General features: G+C 40.9%; 1 protein-coding gene across 7 annotated transcripts in view; it reads left to right on the top strand.

Moving 5' to 3' along the window:
- Positions 1 to 20,138, top strand: part of nbeab (neurobeachin b) — a 287,636-nt gene that overhangs the window by 149,810 nt on the left and 117,688 nt on the right. For 4 of the 7 annotated variants that reach the window (XM_037774337.1, XM_037774335.1, XM_037774334.1 and 1 more), the window contains exons 30-34: positions 4,806 to 4,963; positions 7,200 to 7,323; positions 8,137 to 8,256; positions 9,054 to 9,181; positions 15,950 to 16,011. In XM_037774337.1, the coding sequence (XP_037630265.1) occupies positions 4,806 to 4,963; positions 7,200 to 7,323; positions 8,137 to 8,256; positions 9,054 to 9,181; positions 15,950 to 16,011 (592 nt within the window). The remainder of the gene's footprint in view (positions 1 to 4,805; positions 4,964 to 7,199; positions 7,324 to 8,136; positions 8,257 to 9,053; positions 9,182 to 15,949; positions 16,012 to 20,138) is intronic. The other 3 variants (XM_037774340.1, XM_037774339.1, XM_037774338.1) reach the window with 1 other exon arrangement.

The raw sequence follows: 20,138 nt of genomic DNA, 5'->3' as shown, positions 1-20,138 counted from the left end.
ATTCTGATCTACTAAATTTCAAAAATGTTATTTTACTATTTTTGGTATTGTACGCCACAACAGTGTGTCACTTAACGTGCAATATAAACTACTTTTTTGTATATTTTATCCATAGAGAAACTACAGAGCTATTTCATATGTTACATAAAAAAAAAATCATAACTTTGATAATTTTGAGAAATCAGAATCAGAAATACTTTATTGATCCCCGAGGGATCGGGCATTATAGTTGTTCTTATATAAAGAGAGAAATGTAAGAAAATAGAAATAAAGGAGTATGTAACATGTAAATGATGTACATAATGCTACAATATTATACATAATGCTACAATATAAACACAATGTATGTAAAGAAATATAAGTAATAAAATAAGAAATGAGAATATCAAAAATATGTACAAATATTTGTATTAAAGCTGCAGTGGGTAGAATTGGAGCAAATATGATTTCAAAAAATAGTTTTTATAAAACGGTCACTATATCCTGACAGCAGTGCATGAGACAGGTAATCTGAAAAAAAATCATGTGCCTCCAGTGCTCCTAACGTTATCTGCAAGATTTCACAGACCGGAGGAAAACAACCAATCAGAGCCGAGCTGGAGCCTTGCCGTCTCTGAGCAGCTGTCAATCACTCGAGAACTCCGACCAAATGGTCAAACTAGGCAGCGCTGATCAAATATGAATCAATATTCTGTTACTGTAATGCCTATTTCTTGCCTCAAATGTTTTCAGAAACATATTCGAGTGTACTGTTTGTTTTTGTTTACTGTCTGCTGCTTCCTCCGTTGAATGACCAGCCAATAGTAACGCTCTCTCAATGAAATGACCTGTGATTGGCCAAAGTCTCCTGTCACGGGCTAGATTTTTTAAAGCCTGAAAACAGAGCCATGAGGAGGTGCAGAAGTCTAGTTTTCTCTCAGAACACTTAAATTACAATATGCTGAAATGTTATTATGGATTATTTGCCCAATGATGCCAAAACTATACTGCCTACTGCAGCTATAAGACGTGCAATATATAACATATGACCACAGTGTATTTAAGTAAATACTAAATGCAGAGAAGTGGGATCTGTTAAGTATATTAAATATAAATGCCAGAATGGTATAAATAATAATTAAATACGAATATTTCTTGAAAATCGGATGTACAGTGGAAAAGGATGCGAGATAAATTACCAAAAAGCCTGAAGGCCAAGTTAGGTTTGTTTCCCATGGAATTCAGCATGCTTTACTTCATCCATGAGACGGACTGTGGATATTCAGTGTAATTGCGACATAAAACAGTAAAAGTCTGTGTTGTTTTGTTGAGGGCGGATTTCTGGGGATTTGCTTCAGATGACAGCAGGCTTAGCTCGTGACAGAGCAGAGGCCTGGCCTGTGTCACCCGGAGTAACTGCCGGAGATTGGACGAGACATTATCTGGCACCCTCACAAGCCCTGAGGCCAACTGCAGACCTGATAAGGACAAGCTTTCCTTCTCCTTCCTGTCAGGCAGCTCTTGCAGGGCCAAGTTCACTGCATCATCTTTAATCCTTGGCCAATCAGAGTGCATGTGAACAGAGGTCTGGTGGGTTCGTGGTGTGTCGGTGCTTTCCTGCGCCGTTACAAGTATAACTTTCATCACAAGCTTTTCTTGTTTTCATGTTTAATTCATGAGCTCTGTCCCTTTTTCTTTTAGCACCATGTGATGTTTTGTACAGTAGCCTCCACAAATAAAAGGGAAGCCACTGCTATCATTAATAAATAAGGATATTATGTTGTTTTCCATGGTCTTAGCATCTCGGTTGGAGAAATTTCTTCCCAAACTGGCTCACCCTGATCAGGCTGGCTTGGTTAAGAGTCGGGTAGCTTCAGTTAATTCACGCCATCTGCTTATTATCTTGAGTTTGCCGCCAGGAACTACATCAAGAGCTAGCTACTGTGTGCTATCAGTTGATGATGATATTACATTCGACCGGTTGGAGTGGTGATACCTCTGGAAAGTGCTTAGCTGTATGGGTATTGGTGATGCTTTTGTGAACATCATTACTATTACTTTACACACCCATCTGCTACTGTCATTACAAGTAACAATGTATCCCCTCCTTTTATAATAACAAGAAGTAGTAGACAAGGGGACCCACTCAGTCCTATGTTTTTTATCCTTGCTGTTGAGCCTTTGGCACAGATCATAAGAGAGGCCAAGTTAAACTAATATTTTTTCATTCAACAAAACATTTCTTTTTATCTTTATATGCAGACGACATTTTGTTATTTTTCTAAGATGCAAGAGACTCTCTTCCAAACATATCTCTTATGGAAGAGTTCAATCAAATCTACAGTTAAAAAATAAATTGGAACAAGTCGTCATTACTTCCCCTTAACTCTGCTGCAAAAGATGGGCTGCCAGATATGGGTGTGCCTGTGGTTTCTCATCTAAAATATTTAGGAATAGAAATACAGCCCAGTCTAGAAAAGACTGTCCATAAGATTTTTTATTTTATTCTTAAATCTATAGAATTGGTCCTAATGAGATAGAGAAATTTACCATTATCTTGTTCTGGTATGATATGGATTTTTTTTTATATATATATATATATATTTTAAATCTTTTACCCACCTAGTATATTTCAGACTATATTTTCAAGCTTTTCAGTTTCATCCAATAAAAAATTGGTTCAATCCTTCCATGACCCCGTGGCTAGACCATGGAAAGCAACCAATTCCTCTCAAAGAGATTGTATATACAGACCTGTCTATTTCTATTTGCCGTCATTTTGAAAAGGTGAATTAATGGACAACGAAATGGCACAGACATACTCCCAATTTCATCTCATAACTTGACATAGATTTAATTTGACACCGGTCAGAGCATATCACATGAAAATGTAACTACACCAAATTGCACTTCATGTGCTTCAAATTCACTAGGAACTTATTTTCATATCAATGTCATCCATTTAAAAAGTTTTGGCTTGATGTGACCACTTCCTGTCTAGTGTCATAAGCCGTCAGTTAGCTTGCGATACAGAGTTGACGCTTCTAATCGATGACTCCTAATTTAATGACTTTCCATCAGAAACGTCTCAGGGCTCACCAGTTGTACAGCAAAGAAATTGCGAGCATTACGGTGGCAGTCCCCTCATTCTCTATCAATAAGTCGATGGGCTTAGACATTTTACTCATCAGAAAAACTGAATGGGGCAAGTAGACACCATTTAGGCTTGGAAACAATATATTGGTATGGAGAATCTAGTTGATGTTTTTTTGTTAAATTTGGTTATATTATAATAATCATTATAATAATATATATTTGTATGTTACACATATATTATAAATATTTATCTAATATATAAGAGGGTAGAGCGTGGTGAAAAAAAGGTTTTCTGTCGGACTAGTTTTGTTTTTTGTTGTAACTAATACAACAAAACACTAATACGTACATTATCCAGCATACAGTGTTTATGTCCAGATGCGTGTGTGTGTACAATGTGGGAGCAGGTACAAGCATTCATGCATGCATATTCTTTTTCCTTCTTGACTTCATCTATACAATTATTCATTAATATTTTATATATTTATTCTGACTTTTCCTTTCCTTGGTGCCCTCTCTTCCATCTATACTTTCAAAGTTTCTGAGTCTTAACAAAAAAAGTAAATTATCTAGGGATATAATATATAAACTTGCCAAGTAGGCCATAATCCACAAATGTGTCCAACACTCTACATGTATTATGTCTGTACAGATCAAATGCCAGATAGAAAGGTCTTGAATCTCCTGCTCAATGAGCCGTAGTTCTGTCAGTTCAAACACAGACGGTAGCTATGCAAATGCATGTCAGTAACAACTGCCAAGTTGCTCCTGGAGAGCCTCTCATTAGGGTCGGGGATGTTTTCAGCTCTTCGGAGCAGAGCAGAGGGCAGCAGAGGGCCAGCGGTGGCAAGAGCAGATGTAAGGGAAAGTGTAGTAGCTGGCTGGCTGGCCTCTTGCCCTCAGGTTTATTTACTTCAGCCTCTCGTGTGCATGTGTGTGTGTGTGTGTGTTTGCATTGCATGCGTTACGCTGACGGATGGAGGTACAGGTCAGGATGTTTACCTTTGCGAATGTCCTGACTAACGTCTGGGCATGCTCACGCTGGCAGGGCCTGGGATTAGTAAGAGACGATGAAGATCATTACTGTTCTCCTTTTTTTTCTTTTTTTTTTTAAATGTGATTTCTTTTTTTTCTTTTTTTTTTCCAGAAAGAAGGATTAGAAAGTCAAAAGTTGAAGTTGAAAGTCAAGGAAATCCTGGATTTTCTGTCTCAAAAGCAGGGCTGAAAGTCAGTTTTATTATGACAACGTGTGTCTTTAAGCTAACCTGCAACGAGGACAGCTAATTTGATTTGAACCCCTGGTCCCGTGCGGGTTTACAAACTCTCAAGTATTTGGCTCAACTATATCCTTCCTGACAAAAATGAAAAAGTATAACTCATCTACAATTCTAGCCATCTTTTATGCTGTTATATCAAGTCAGAGTATATGAATAATTATATAAAGTTATCACAATTTGAGTCTACAGTTACCACCTGCAGTTACTGCAGCTGCACTTTGGCAGGGAAGATACCTAAATAGAAAATAGAGGGCATAAACCCCGCAACCTCCATCTCTTTCCTCTTCACTGTGCCACTCTGCTGCCCTCTTTCCAATTAATTTTGCAATTGATTACGCTCAGTCTAAAGATGTGAATTCCAGTTTTTAACATTTTAACTGTTTCTAAGTGTAACTTGTACGTGCATGTGTGAATGAAGCATATTGTTTGTGTGTGTGTGCGCGTTTCCTGTAGGAGCGTGATGGTGCCTGTGAAGAAAACCTCCCCTGGCAGCCTAGCCGTTAACACGGTGGGAAACAGCGGCAGCACCTCTGCGGGGCTGACAGCTGGCAGCACCCCCAACATCTTTGCTGCTGCCTCTGCGACCCCCAAAAGCATGATCAACACCACGGGTAGGTCACGCACAAGGTTACTGGAATGTACTTCTACTTAAAACATTACATCACATTCAGCCCTGGTAATGAGGATAATTTTGAATAATACTCCTTTAGAGCAATTTGAGTAATTACCGTTCATCTTAATGACCTTTCTGTCTTTTGATGGCGTTCCGAGAATAGAAACAAAGCGCTTTCCCTCTACTGGATCATGTGATCATGTGATGCTGTATGCCTCTGCAGGGGCTCATTGTTGCCACTAGATGGCCCTGTTTACCTTCCTATCAGTGTCAGCAGCAGCTCTGTGCACTGCTCTCCTTCAGCTATAAAGATTCCTCCTCATACAACCAAACTCCATTTTAATCTACCTGAATTACATATTGAACAAAAGCCTTTATATTAGTGAAAATTATTTTCTGTGTTCTGTGTGTTCCTGTCTGATTGACTGCTGGCCCTCTCACCCCCACCCCCCCTGCTGTCACGTTACTTCTCCTGGGGCTCTGCTGCATTAAGCCAGTTCCACCTCAGGGCTCCTGTAGTCCGGGCCTCTGAAAGGACCCACTTAACACCAAGAACCATTAGGAGCTCCAACACCTTTTTAATGTGCTCCATTAAAAAAAAAAAAAAAAAACCCTCTGCCTCTCCTCTCCGAGCCCCTCTGAAGGAATGTGAGAAATGTATCCAAGTCAAAGTGTGCTTTCAGCTGAAGCCACAGGCCCTCACCCAGACCCCATGATCTCACCCTCTCTGGTTTAACCTAATGGTTTTATACATGTGACTCAGGGCTTACCTTTAAATTACTGCTGTCACGATACCCTAATTCTGGCTTTGATACCAAAACTAAATATAACATGTAAAAATTTGATGCGGTGTCAATTTGACATGTCGGCTGATTCTTCATCTTTGTCGTCTTAGTAGGCAAAACAGTTCCACATGTTGCCGCTGGCACCAGTTTGAGCAGCCAGCGTAGGTGCACTTGGATTTAGTTAAAGATTTGGTGCACGATGTGACACTCTCAGCAAGTTTGTTTGACTTGGTTGAAATTTGTGCTGACTGCTGAAGTCCACTGTCGGGCCAGATTACGGTTTTATGACATCCCATTCTTTATTCTTCCTCTTCTTCTTCTTCTTTAAACTATTTCAGTCTGTGTGCCTTTACATACATGTTCAGCTTCTGGATGTGACACAGAAATGTACTCTCAGTCAACATATTTAACGTTTAATGTATTTCATGTTTTTTAGGGATGTCAATAGATTAAAATATTATTATTAAAACATTTTTATCTGTTCAAAATGTACCTTAAAGGGAGATTTGTCAAGTATTTAATACTCATATCAACATGGAAGTGGGCAAATACGCTTGCTTTATGCAAATGTGTGTATATATTTATTACTGGACAACAATGACAAATATTGTCCAGAAACCCTCACAGGTACTGCATTTAGCATAAACTGTCAGTGTGCTGACTTGACTATGACTTGCCCCCCAAACTGCATGTGATTATCATAAAGTGGGCATGTCTGTAAAGGGGAGACTCGTGGGTACCCATAGAACCCACTTACATTCACATATCTTGAGGTCAGAGGTCAAGGGACCACTTTGAAAATTACCTTGACAGTTTTTCTTTACGAAAATAAAGCAATAAGTTTGGAGTGTTATTTAGCCTCCTTTCTGACAAGCTAATATGACATGGTTGTGGTTATATTCCACATTGCATACTGACCCCTCCTACTGTAAATATAATACCTTTTTCCCTTCAATTTTGTATTACATTTTAAATATATTTGTATAGTTGTATAGTTGTTCTTTGCACAATCCTGTGAGCACTGCCACTTTGCATTTCACTGCGCATCCTGTATGAGTACGTGACAAATAAAACTCTTGAATCTTGGTTGGTACCAATGGATTCTTTAGGTTTTTCTAGTTTCATATGATGTCAGTATATTCGCTACTAGCTTTAAAACTGAACCCGCTAAAACCTAAAAATCCCAAGTTGCTTTAATGCGTTAATGAAATTAGTGGCGTTAAAATTAATTTGCATTATCGCGTTAACTTTGACAGCCCTAATTGTTTTTTCAAGATATGACAAGATAACTATAATAGTATTAAAACACTCTAAATATGTTACTTTAAATGTGTATTCGTTACCTAAAAAATAAACCTCATCCCTCTGTAAAATGAATAAAGTTTATTCCACATATTTAATACTAATACTTATACTAATGTTGCATGCTTGTGTTGGTCTTCCCTGCAGGAGCTACCGATGCAGCCCCCTCTACCTCCTCTTCCTCCAGCTTTGTCAACGGAGCCACCAGTAAGAATCTGCCGGCCGTGCAGACGGTGGCCCCCATGCCTGAAGACACAGAAGAAAACATGAGGTACAACAGGGACCTCTCTGTTCAAACTCACTTTATTCAAATTGTGTGACTCGTGCATAAAATCTACTCATACGCAGAGTTGTGTGTAGTGAAACTAATCTTTCAGACACATTTTTTTTCTTCAAAATGTTCTGTTATTTTTCTATTTTTTTATGTTTTGCCTTTGAATTGATTGATTTATTTTACCTGATCCGATTTGATGGATAACTACGGCATCTACAGTACATGCTAATCTTTAATGAGAATTGTCTTTGTCTTTACACAGTCAAAACAAAAGACCGCACATAAGACGAGGGTGTTTTTTTTTTGTGAACACTACGGCAAAGTTTGGCCTAATTCTTTGTGTACATTTGTGTATTTCTGTGTTGTTGTGACCTTGACTCATCTTCCTCTCTTGCTCTAATAGTTTGTGACAGACGTCCTTAGTCCTGCTCTCCCACTGACTGCTGGGAGCCCGGGTCTTTCTCCACAGTGTCTCTCTCTCTCTCTCGCTCTCTCTCTCTCTCTCTCTCTCTTTCTCTCTCTCTCTCTCTCTCTCTCTCTTTCTCTTTTCAGTTGCCATGGCAGCAGTAACCGACATCACTTAGCGTAACTGTGAAGTCAATGATAGTACTGTCTCGCTGCAGAGCCTTACGCTTTAGATGAGGAAAAATAAACATCCGAGCTGAACTGCCTGCTCCAGTCTACTGAAAATAACAAATAAATATGAGTAGAATTATGTATTGTATAATTAGTTCATGAGCCCGACCGTTAAGTCACAATGAAGCAAGTCTTGCCTGTGGTTTTCATTTTTCATTTCTCTCTCTATTTCAGTGCCTTTTGTGAGGTGGGCCAGTGTCCACTCCGCCAGGGCCTGACACCTCCCGAGCTCAAACCCTTTAGCTCCCTGACAGGATTACAAGCAGCCTCCAGAGATGCAGGCCAGTGTCTTAGGCAAGGACATTCATGTTCGCCACCTAGACCCCCTTCACCCTGCTTCTAATGCTAGTCTGTCATCCCCTCCTCTGCTGTGTTTTCCCAGGGAGCTGGAAGGCAGATTACACTACACCCTCAATACAAATCCTAAACCAAACCCTCTCTCTGTTTCTCTCTACCCTGCTGCTCTCTGCCCATCTTAGCTGGGAAAACAAGCCTCTACTCTCCTCATGTTGCCTAGTATCTGTGTGTGTGTACACAGAGATATGTTGCAGTCGTATCTCTGCTTGTATACAGTCTTGAGTTGTATGGCTGCATGACTCCAGCTCACAGTTTCTCTGAGGTGCTTAGATAACGTCAGGTAGCAGCATGTAGCGAGTGTGTAGGAGATAAGGAACTTCCCTCTGCAGTCTTGAACAACTGTGTGCAAGCTTGGTAACGTGTCACAACAAAGAATGCAAACGACTGCTGAGAAATCCTCTTTGAATGCAAAAAAAAAAGTCTTAACATGGCTTTTTGACAACATCAAATCTTCTCTTATTGACATCTCCAGTGATAGCAACCATAATCTCGTGGATATCCAGCTCGGTTTGCATCCTCTGATATGTGTTGGTTACCCTCTGCACCCTCCAGGACTCTGTCAGTCTGGCTACACACTAACTGGTGTTAGCTGTGTGCACTGAGTCGACTGGGAGGCTGCTCTTTTTCTGCCTTACCCTTGATGGAAGGGCACAATGCACAATCTCCCTTACACTTCTATTCAGGTGTCCAATTTCCTTTTTGTGACTCCTATCTCGATGTGTTTTCTTTGACAGCATCACCACGAAGCTGGAGAGGGCCTTGGAGAAGGTGGCGCCCCTGCTGAGAGAGATCTTCGTGGACTTTGCGCCCTTCCTGTCGCGCACCCTGCTGGGCAGCCACGGGCAGGAGCTGCTCATAGAAGGTACAGATGTTGCATGCGTGTGCCCCCAACACCCCACCCCATTGTATGTACTACGCCGGCTGCCTCATTGATGGATGCGTGCGCAGTAGTAGGTGTTGACAGGAGAGTCACTATTTTGCACACAAGCTGGGAGTCTTGTCACGGGCTGATTAAATCTGCCTCCCCTTTCATTCATCTTGTGACGTCTGTGCGTTTTGTCGTCCTCATGACTCACTCCGCATATCGAGGATTATTCTGAGATGTATTTTTAAACATCAGTGTTTCACAGTCACAACAGACGTCATGTTGAAATGAATGTTGAAATAATTGGTGGCCTTTTCCTCATGCCAGTGATATTTTTAGCATCACCAGGTCACCCTGCTGCTTGGTGGAGTTTTGTCTTTTTTGGTCAAATGCTTTTTTTCATTTTTTATTTTTTTAATTTCAGAATGAATTTATGGGAATGTGATTTTTGTTGGATGATTTGCCATCGTAGGAAAATCTGAAAACTTTAACTGTTGGAAGTAAAGTGACACTTTTTTCTGTTTTGTGCCATAAAGAATCCAGCAGATTTTCTGCACAGTCAGAACCAAATCCAATTACATGGAAATAGGGCTGTCAATAGATTAAAATATAGTACAATATAAAGCAAATTTTTAATGTGAGATTTGTCAAGTATTTAATACTCTTATCTACATGGGAGTGGGCAAATATGCTGCTTTATACAAATGTATGTATATATTTATTATTGTAAATCAATTATCAACACAAAACAATGACAAATATTGTCTAGAAACCCTCACAGGTACTGCATTTAGTATAAAATATATGCTTAAATCATAACATGGCAAACTGCAGCCCAACAGGCAACAACAGCTGTCAGTGTGTCAGTGTGCTGACTTGACTATAACTTGCCCCAAACTGCATGTGATTATCATAAAGTGGGCATGTCTGTAAAGGGGAGACTCGTGGGTACCTATGGAACCCATTTTCATTCACATATCTTGAGGTCAGAGGTCAAGGGACCCCTTTTGAAAATGGCCATGCCAGTTTTTCCCCGCCAAAATGTTATAATAAGTTTGGAGTGTTATTTAGCCTCCTTCATGACAAGCTATTGTGGTTACATGCTACATGGCTGATACCAATGGATTCCTTAGGTTTAGGTCTAGTTAGTATCTTCACTCTAGCTTTAAAACTGAGCCCGCTACAACCTAAAAACCGTAAGTTGCGTTAATGTGTTAAAGAAATTAGTGGCGTTAAAACAAATATATGTTAACGCTTTATTATCGCGTTAACTTTAACAGCCCTACATGGAAAGTAAAATGAAGTATTGGCTTACAGAGACCTTGTTAAATTTTTAGTAATGTCTAAGAGATAATGCGTTAATGGTCTGTTGATGTTAAAGTGATAGAGCACCTAAAGTAAAACCTGGATTCATGGATATTTCAGCACAGACTTGGTACTCTCTGGCCTTCAGGATTAATGTCTGTACCATAAAAGCCTCATAATTTTACTTTAAACGGCGTTGCAGCAGTCACATTGCATATATTTAAAGTGCTGGCCTGACTGGCTTGGTTGTGCATGGTGCTTTGCAGAAGTGTGTGTGATCCTGCTGCTGCACTCCACTCTGGGCTCCAGTCTTATTTCCTGGCGGTTGTGTGAAGGCTCCCAGTGCCTTCCTCAGGCCTCTCTCAGTGCTACTTGTGCCTAACCTCAGCGACTGTCTGCCTGCATGTGTGTGCTCTGCCACTCTATTCCCAATGCTTGCTTTGGCTTGCATTTACCAGAACACACAGTCACACACACACGTGCATGTGGTAGTCTCTGCAGACATTTGTATGTGCGTGCACAGTGAGGAATACACGTGTGTGGCCTACCAGTCTCTTGACTTGCAGTTTGCACAAAGTGAAATGATATCTCTGCGTTTTCTCACTGCCAGAGTCTTTTCTTTTAAGTGTAAGTTAAAGCGATATTAGTTTCAGGAGTCTATGCAGAGAGTGACAGCAGGCTGAAAGAATGCGTTCCTGTGACTTTATTAAAGCCGGATCCAGAGAGAAGTTGTCCGACACGTGTCCACTTTCCTGGGCAGAGTATTATTTGTGTGTTTGCACTGTTTACACCAGCAGCTACCTTTTAAATGACTCCAATTATTTAATTTCTGCCAATATTAAAGGGTTTTAAATAACACAATGTCAAATATTATATTGAGTTTTTCTTAGCTTATTTGTTATGCATTATGTTTTCGGGGTTGTCCTTCCGGCCCATACTTTTGAACGTGATATCTCAGGAACGCCTGGAGGGAATTTTTCAAATTTGGCACCAACGTCCACTTGGACTCGAGGATGAACTGATTGGAATTTGGTGGTCAAACGTCACTGTGACCTCACAAAACACGTTTTTGGCCATAACTCAAGAATTTGTATGCTAATTATGACAATTTCACACAAATAGTAGGATAAAATGAAGTGATGACATTTTGGATCCAGTATCGGAAATGCGACCAATACTGCCCAAAATTCAGGATCAGGTATCTGGCGAGTACGCCAGTCTACGCAACGATCCGATACCATCATTTATTAACCCAGAAAAAAAATCAACTTGTTTAACCGGAAATCAATTCTTCTTCTTCTTCTACTTCTCCGAAAACAGTAGCCTTCCCTGTGCTGTCGCTCTGGATGTATCATGGCTGCCACTGCCACAAGAAATGATTGCCGATTAGTTTGTCACGCGACGATAGCAAACAACAACAGTGCGTTGCTAGTGGAGAGTGTAATGGTAGTCAGAGCCAGGAAAATGTCAGCCATGTGGTGACATTTCACAGTGGAAAATCCAACAAGTAAAACTGAATAATAAAAGAAAGTCTTGTTGCATTCATTCTCTGTATGGATTTGTTTATGTTTAACAAAAGGGTTTATCCTGAGCCAGGCCATACAACAACGATAGTAATCATATCACATCCGTACATGGTCAGTAGTAAACAGCTGTTTATTAATAATAATAATAATAATAATAATAATAATAATAATAATAATAATAATGACAATGATAACGTTATTTATTTTATCATGATGTTATTGGATTGGCACTTGGTATCGGCCGATACCGCAAATTCAGGTATCAGAATCGGTATCGGGAAGGAAAAAAATGGTATTGGAATATCTTTAATTTTGGACAGACATGGATGTAAACTGCAACTTGACAAGTTCTGAAATTTGAAAAACATTTTTTTTTTTTTTATTATTTGGATTTGTTACTGGTATTTAATTCAAGCTTAGAAAGAAATCAACTTAGGAAAGATATAAACCAGTTTAAACTAATCATGTTAAAAAATCTATGAATTAAGTTCTCGTCTACAGTCATTAAAGGGAGATTTAAAGTATTACTGTTTTTTTTTTTTTCTTTTTTCAATGTTTCCTTACCAGCCAGTAAAGTTCCACAAACAGCCACCAGTAGTTTTCCCCTCCATACATCATGCATATAGCATACATAAATATACATATGTAAATAGCCTTGTGGGTATGCCATGCACATGTGGCCAAGGCTACTCACTCAAACTCAGGGGGAGAGGAATGCAAAATCAGGTAGCATGGCCTTGACAAGTGTGAATATGTCTGTTACCCTTTCACTCAAAGTCTGTCAGCAGACTGACCAAGCTGACAAACCAGAGCTGAGCTGAGAGTGTAACCCCACAAACAAGGTCGTAGACAGACAGCTCGGGCCTCAGTGCTCCTCACCAGACGCGTTTAACCCTGTCTGGCTCGGTGAGGAGTGCAACCTTTTCCTGACATGAATTAGAGCAGCTTTATCAAAAAGACAAAACAAATGCACAGATTTATTTAAAGCATTTTAAATCTTTTTAATTTTATCGAGCCACTCCGGCTTGTCCCAGCTGCAGCGTGTTTGTCCAAATGGTTGAGCCATTCCTCCCTCTCTTTCTCCTTTTCTTCCCTTCCCAGGCTCACAGTTGAAATACTGTGCTGTAGTGCAAAGGCGCTCCATTTACCAGTAATTACCAGTCATCCATCACTCCTTAGATTGCCGGGGTCAAGCCCCCCTGTGCCCCGTGTGCCCCTTCGCCTCACCCTACTCCTTCAACCCCCCCTGAAGACGTGGTCACTGCCGCAATTATATCGAGTGCACCCTGAGCTTTACACTTGGAGTTGGTGGCTAAGTCCTGTGTGCGAACACTGCTGCTGTTGTGATGCCTGCCGCCTGCTCCTTGCTGTCCCCTGAGTGGCCCGGCCTGCCGGCGTATTGCCCCACAATGCCACATTCACCCGTGCCTTAACCCTGCCCTGTTTACAGGAAGGGACTGGCAGGCCGTGTTTAAATAGAATGCATTTAGTTTGTCTACCAGCACAAGGCCAGGGTCAGTTGGCCACCTGACTCCGGTGTCAGAGCGGACTGACTTATGGCTCCGCATGTCACTGCTATAACAAGAGGTCAGCGGTGGCACTCTGTGTACAAGAGAAGGGTCACATCCTCTCAGAGTATTTACAATACGCTCCCTCGGACACTCTCCGCTCATGAATAGAGACCAAAAGATCCATCCATCCAGTGTTCTGAATATTTAGCATTCTTTGTTATACTGTACAGCATTTACACAATCAAAACCACGTCAATTAAATGTTAACATCACGTTGTGATATTAACTTATATATGTTGTCGTTGTCCAGTCTCTATATTAAAAGAGTTTAAGTGTCATTTGAGGTTCTTGTCTTGTGTTTTGAATTCTGGTGGTGGTGCTGCAATTTAATTTGGCAAGAACTGAACGGATCATTTTTTGCTTTATATTAGGGCTGTCAATCAATTAAAATATTTAATTGAGATTAATTGCATGATTGTCCATAGTTAATCGCAAATTAATCACACATTATTTATCTGTTCAAAATGTACCTTAAAGGGAGATTTGTCAGGTATTTAATACTCTTATCAACATGGGAGTGGGCAAATATGCTTGCTTTATGCAAATGTATGTATATATTTATTATTGTAAATCAATTAACAACACACAACAATGACAAATATTGTTCAGAAACCCTCACAGGTACTGCATTTAGCATAAAAAATATGCTCAAATCATAACATGGCAAACTGCAGCCCAACAGGCAACAACAGCTGTCAGTGTGCTGACTTGACTATGACTTGCCCCAAACTGCATGTGATTATCATAAAGTGGGCATGTCTGTAAAGGGGAGATTTGTGGGTACCCCTAGAACCCATTTTCATTCACATATCTTGAGGTCAGAGGTCAAGGGACATGCCAGTGTTTCCTCACAAAAATGTAGCGCAAGTTTGGAGCGTTATGTAGCCCTCATTGCAACAAGCTAGTATGAATAGCTTTAAAACTTAGTACGCTACAACCTCAATATCGCAAGTTGCGTTAATGCGTTAAAGAAATTAGTGGCGTTACAAATTTGCTTTATCGCGTTGTCGCATTATTTTAGTGGTGAGGCTACAATTTAGTTTGGCGAAAATCAAATTGAATAGAGACATTTTTGCTTTATAGCTAATTTCAACATTGTATTCACAGTGCAGTTACAGTAGGGTGCAGATGCAACGATTAATCGATTAGCTGTCAACTATTAGATTAATTGCCAAATATTTTGATAATCAATTAATTGGTTTGAGTCATTTTTTAAAGAAATAAAAGTCAAAATTCTGATTCCAGCTTCTTAAATGTGGATATTTTGTGGTTTGTTTACTCCTATTACTTCTCTCCATATCTTTGAGTTGTGGACAAAACAAGACATTTGAGGACGTCATCTTGGGCTTTGGGAAACACTGATTGACATTTTTCACCATTTCCTGACATTTTATAAACCAAACAACTAATCGATTAATCGAGAAAATAATCGACAATGAAAATAATCGTTACTTGCAGCTCTACGTACAATACACCATTAAGTTATACAGTGTTGGGTCTGTTTTCCCCTCTGAAAGGTTCAGACTCTTCTGCATGCTGTTGTGTCACTCCCTTAGAATGTACTCATTGTGATAACAGCCCATAATGAATACTATTATTCCTTAAATTGTAGATATACTGTACAGTGCACATCTCGTGCAACTACGTCGACTGAAATCTGAGATTCAGAACATTTTATTCTCTCCTCTGACCGACTCCCCGTCATCCATGAAACAACGGCAGCTGTGTGGCACAGAGTTCTACTCCTGCCAGCCTGTAATGAGTCCTGGAGACTTTGAATTCTTTCCTTTTACTAATGACTGCACCTTTTAATGGTTCTCGCCAAGTGCAACAGAAGGAGCTGGAGGTGCAGAAGACGAGACCGGTTGCAGCCATTGTTTCTGCAAATGAGCTTTTCACACCTGCCCTTGTTTCATTAGAGAGTTGTCTGCTTCTGCCGGCTCGCCGTCTACGGAGCGGAGACGAGGAGAGAAGCTGTGAATGTCTGTGTTCACTTCTCTGAGCGTGTGTGCATGTGTGAAGGTAGATGTGTGTGTGTGTGTGTGTGTGGAGGGGGTGCTCGCATGTGCGCATCTGTTCTGTATGCATGCAAATTTGTTATTTTTACAGTTTTATGATGGGCAACTTGGGAAGTACAATTTAGGGGGCTTACAAATTGCTCATCAGTGCCTGGAATTTACCTCAAGCCAAAAACAACACAGCTTCATCCAAGTTCTATGCTGCACGTCAGAATATTTATTTTAAAATGATTATCTTGTACTGCTGCATATCTGATGAAATAACTACAGATTATACCCACAGATATGTTGAATACTAGCTTTATGGTTCATTTCTAATCCTGTTCATCTGTTTTGTCTGGGCAGGTCTGGTGTGTATGAAGTCGAGCACTTCAGTGGTGGAGCTCGTCATGCTGCTTTGTTCTCAGGTGAGCTTTTTTTCTTTCTCCTCCTCTTCACAATCTCAGCCTCTCTTTGTCTTTTTCTCTTTAGCCCCATCCTCTCTTCTTTCCCCTGTGTAACACTGTATGCCTTTCTCTACTATGCTTCTCTAATTTAATATAATAACGTTTCTGTCAACACTATGTGGAGATCTGTTAGGAGCTAGTTTCAAATTGGACATGGTCAACGCAATAATACATTACACTCACCTCTAACTTTTTAAAAGATATATTTTAAATAGGGCTGTCAATCAATTAAAACATTTAATTGCTATTAATCGCATGATTGTCCATAGTTAATGACAATTAATCGCACATTGTTTTTATCTGTACAAAATGTACTTTAAAGGGACAAATATGCTGCTTTATGCAAATGTATGTATATATTTATTATTGGAAATCAATCAACAACACAAAACAATGACAGATAGTGTCCAGAAACCCTCACAGGTACTGCATTTAGCATAAAGCAATATGCTCAAATCATAACATGGCAAACTGCAGCCCAACAGGCAACAACATCTGTCAGTGTGTCAGTGTGCTGACTTGACTATGATTTGCTCCAAACTGCATGTGATATATCATAAAGTGGGCATGTCTGTAAAGGGGAGACTCGTGGGTACCCATAGAACCCATTTTCATTCACATATCTTGAGGTCAGAGGTCAAGGGACATGCCAGTTTTTCCTCACCAAAATGTAGCTCAAGTTTGGAGTGTTATATAGCCTCCTTCGCAACAAGCTAAAAATATCCGGTCAAAAGTGCAGATATTTTGTAAATGTATGGTTAATTCCTTGTTAAATGCTAAGGGCACTGTTTTATATCAGAGATCAAGTTATTTAATCTACACTGAAGCTTTGCTTATCAGTGTATTTTTTTTATTTTTTTTTTTTAAATGTCCCATAAGCGAATCATCCAAACCGATGACGACACACAGACACAAACAGCTCTCTGAGAATCCAGCGACTGTCTCTCTACACCCCGGAGCTCTAATCCAGAGCCCTCCTTTTAGAGAGCGAGCCCCACCTCATGCAACGCCGCTGGTGACTGATCACCTCCACCCTGACCCTCTGAATCTCTTGTTAAGCCCTTGTTTTAGAGAAGGTCAAAGCCCCGATGTAGCAGTTAGAGCAGGAGATATTTAACATACCTTCTGTCAGCCCATCAGTCTTGCGTCGGGAGCCCATAAGGAAGCCATTACTTGGTGCCTCTTTGTGGATCCAGACTGCAGGGCCGGAGCCTCGAGGAGGTGGATTGCCACTCTGCGCGCTCCGTGGTATCCGCAGTCCAAAGCCCTCTTCAGCAGGGTGCTCAGCCTCTGTTATATGGAGGCCATTATTCAGGGGCTTTCCTAAAAAAAAACAAAGTACATAAACGGGGCAGCCAGCGTTGAGTTATTGTCGCTCTTTTGAAGCTTTTTGACGGGCTCCTTTTTGCTTTTCTGTCTGTGGAGTATCTGTGGGAAGTTGCTTTTTCCAGCTCTGGGATTTATTGCAGATGAGAGCGTCAGCATGCTGTTAAGGGTCTGAGTCCATCCCCCCTTTACACAGATAGCATTACTGCAGCTCCAGAGGTTCCTGCCATTAGGGGCTCTGGGGATGAAACCCTGGCTGAGATATCGATCGGACAGCGAGGCCTTGAAACTGGACCGTACAGCCTGGTGTCCTTCTACAACCTCTCAAATAGAGATGAGCCGTTGCTTTGTATCCTAATGCTGCAACATCAGTAATGAATCCAGTTATGTTGCTAGCTAATATGATTTAAAAATCACACTGTAATAATGGTAATAATTGTTATCAGTGTCTTCTGTATATCAGGTGACAAAGCTGATATATGCAGAGCTGTTTCATCATGAGCACATATGTTTGTTCTGACTGATAATAACATGCCAGAATAATATGCCATATAATCCTAATTATTGTATTTGGTTTCACAAACCACAGCAAGTCTTGAAGAACTGTGGCTGACATCACTATAAACTGCCAACTTCAACGTATCCCTCCTCACATATTTCAACATTAATGTTTTAAGACAGCGCAGAGGGCACTTAGCCGACCTTTAGTCCCTCTCTGTTTTGTGACCTGTCAGTTTTATGAATGAATTAGTGCTAATGATGTGCCTTTTCTTATTTATGCATACTAATCACAGCAATCATCGTGTGGCTGGCCGCGGCTGCAGACACCGTGTGTCTCTCCTCAGCCCGGGCAGCTGAATGAAAAGGTCAAGCAGCTCTGTTTCTTGTAACAGCTTAAACATACAGGGGTGTGTGGGGGGGAGGTGGTAGAGAGTGGAGCCACAGAGGTTTAGTGATGGAAGGCCTCCAGATGTGGAGAGTAAAGCAGAGTAGATAAAAGCTCCTGCACACTGACAGGTTGGATTGAAACACCACAAATACTTAGTGCCCTGCTGAATTTCAGGAAGATGAAAGTGGGAGGAGAGCAAATCTTCTCAAGGCCAGAAAACTGCTCTGTGGGATGGGAGTTGTGGGATTTTAGGTCCATCAAAAGGTGGTGGGTTTTTTGGAAGATAGATGAAAGAGTGGTGCCATTGCTCCAAGTGAACCTACAGCATCACCTCACCGTTGACTATCCAACGTTTCACCGTGCAAGACTTTAGCAAGTTGTTTGGTTTTACCATGGACTGTATACAAGAAGTGGACGTAGTCGCTGTGACGTCACCCATTGGTTTGTGGACTGCTGTTCTGAAGCCTCGAGTGCCCCGTTTTGGACGTTTTGGAGGGTGGAGCTAAGTACAACCGAACACTGAATAAGAAAAAATGTTACAATTAACTTTCATGCAGTGAATACACACTGTGAAAGGGATGCAAGATGAAAACACGGACAACTCCCAGACCGGACAACGCCGTGGTAGCGACCTGTCAATCACAAGGCAGCCACGCCCTAAAGCATTCCCAGCTTTATGGTCTATTTGACTCTCAATGGGATCATAATTTACTAAATGAACATCATGCTGTATTGAAGAAGACTTGAAACTAGCGATTGAGACCATAAACTCATGTTTACAATGTTTACTGAGGTAATAAATCAAGAGAGAAGTCGGCTCATTTTCTCATAGACTTCTATACAATCAGACTTCTTTTCGCAACCAGAGGAGTCGCCCCCTGCTGGCTGTTAGAAAGAATGCAAGTTTAAGACACTTAAGCATTGGCTTCATTTCTCAAGACAATATGTCAAGGCTGTTTCTCGGTTTATTGTGGAGCTCTTCTACCCCCTAAAGGCCAAAAACTCAATTAAGGGAACAGTGTGTAACATTTTGGGAGATCTATTAGCAGAAATGGAATAGACTATTCATAACTATGTTTTCCTTAGTGTATAATCACCTGACACTAAGAATCGTTGTGTTTTCGTTAGCTTAGAATGAGCCCTTCATATCTACATAGAGAGCGGGTCCTCTTCACAGAGTCCACCATGTTGCTCCGCCATGTTACTACAGTAGACCAGAACGAGCGAGGTGAACGGCGTTACCACGGTTTTGCACTCTGCGGCTCACGTTACCGCAGTCTTGGAAAGGGAGGGGTGAGCTGAGGAGTATCGGTTGGTTGCAATCCGCAACCACACCACTAGATGCTGCCAAATCCTACACACTGTACCTTTTAATGCAGTTTTAAATTAAATTTGAAAATATCCAAGCTACTAAACAAACTTCCAACGGCCAGAGGTGCTGCACTCCGGTCATAGTCTGCATTTACATCAAGAATCAAGTCTCTTTTTTTTTACGGAGGTGCACGTCATGCCTAATTCCCCTTCAAATGGGCAGCAGAAGTATCTCTGCAATCAAAGGCAGCCTCCTCTGGGAGCTCTATTATTCAGTAAAAGAAAAAAAGAGAGCCTCTGAAGTGCTATCTCAGCTGTCAACAAGCATAACTCAGACAAGATACCAAATTTGACTAGTTCATGCTATACCTCCGGCGACCCACTGCCATTTTTCCTGGCGACGCCCCGGTGTCACATCTGCCTCGATTTCTGTATTTGTTTTTGTCACGTGAGCGCGGTGCGAGTGGAACCTCAGAAGACGGGCTGTACGTGATCCCTGTCCAAATCAAGAACAGCTTATTCCAGGCAGATACTGTAGCAGAGGAAGAAGGGGGTCATGGGG

Source organism: Sebastes umbrosus, chromosome 7, assembly GCF_015220745.1.
Source record: "Sebastes umbrosus isolate fSebUmb1 chromosome 7, fSebUmb1.pri, whole genome shotgun sequence".
NCBI classification, from domain to species: domain Eukaryota; kingdom Metazoa; phylum Chordata; class Actinopteri; order Perciformes; family Sebastidae; genus Sebastes; species Sebastes umbrosus.
Note: the sequence above shows the minus strand (reverse complement) of the source record. Positions and strands in the feature narration are given on the sequence as shown.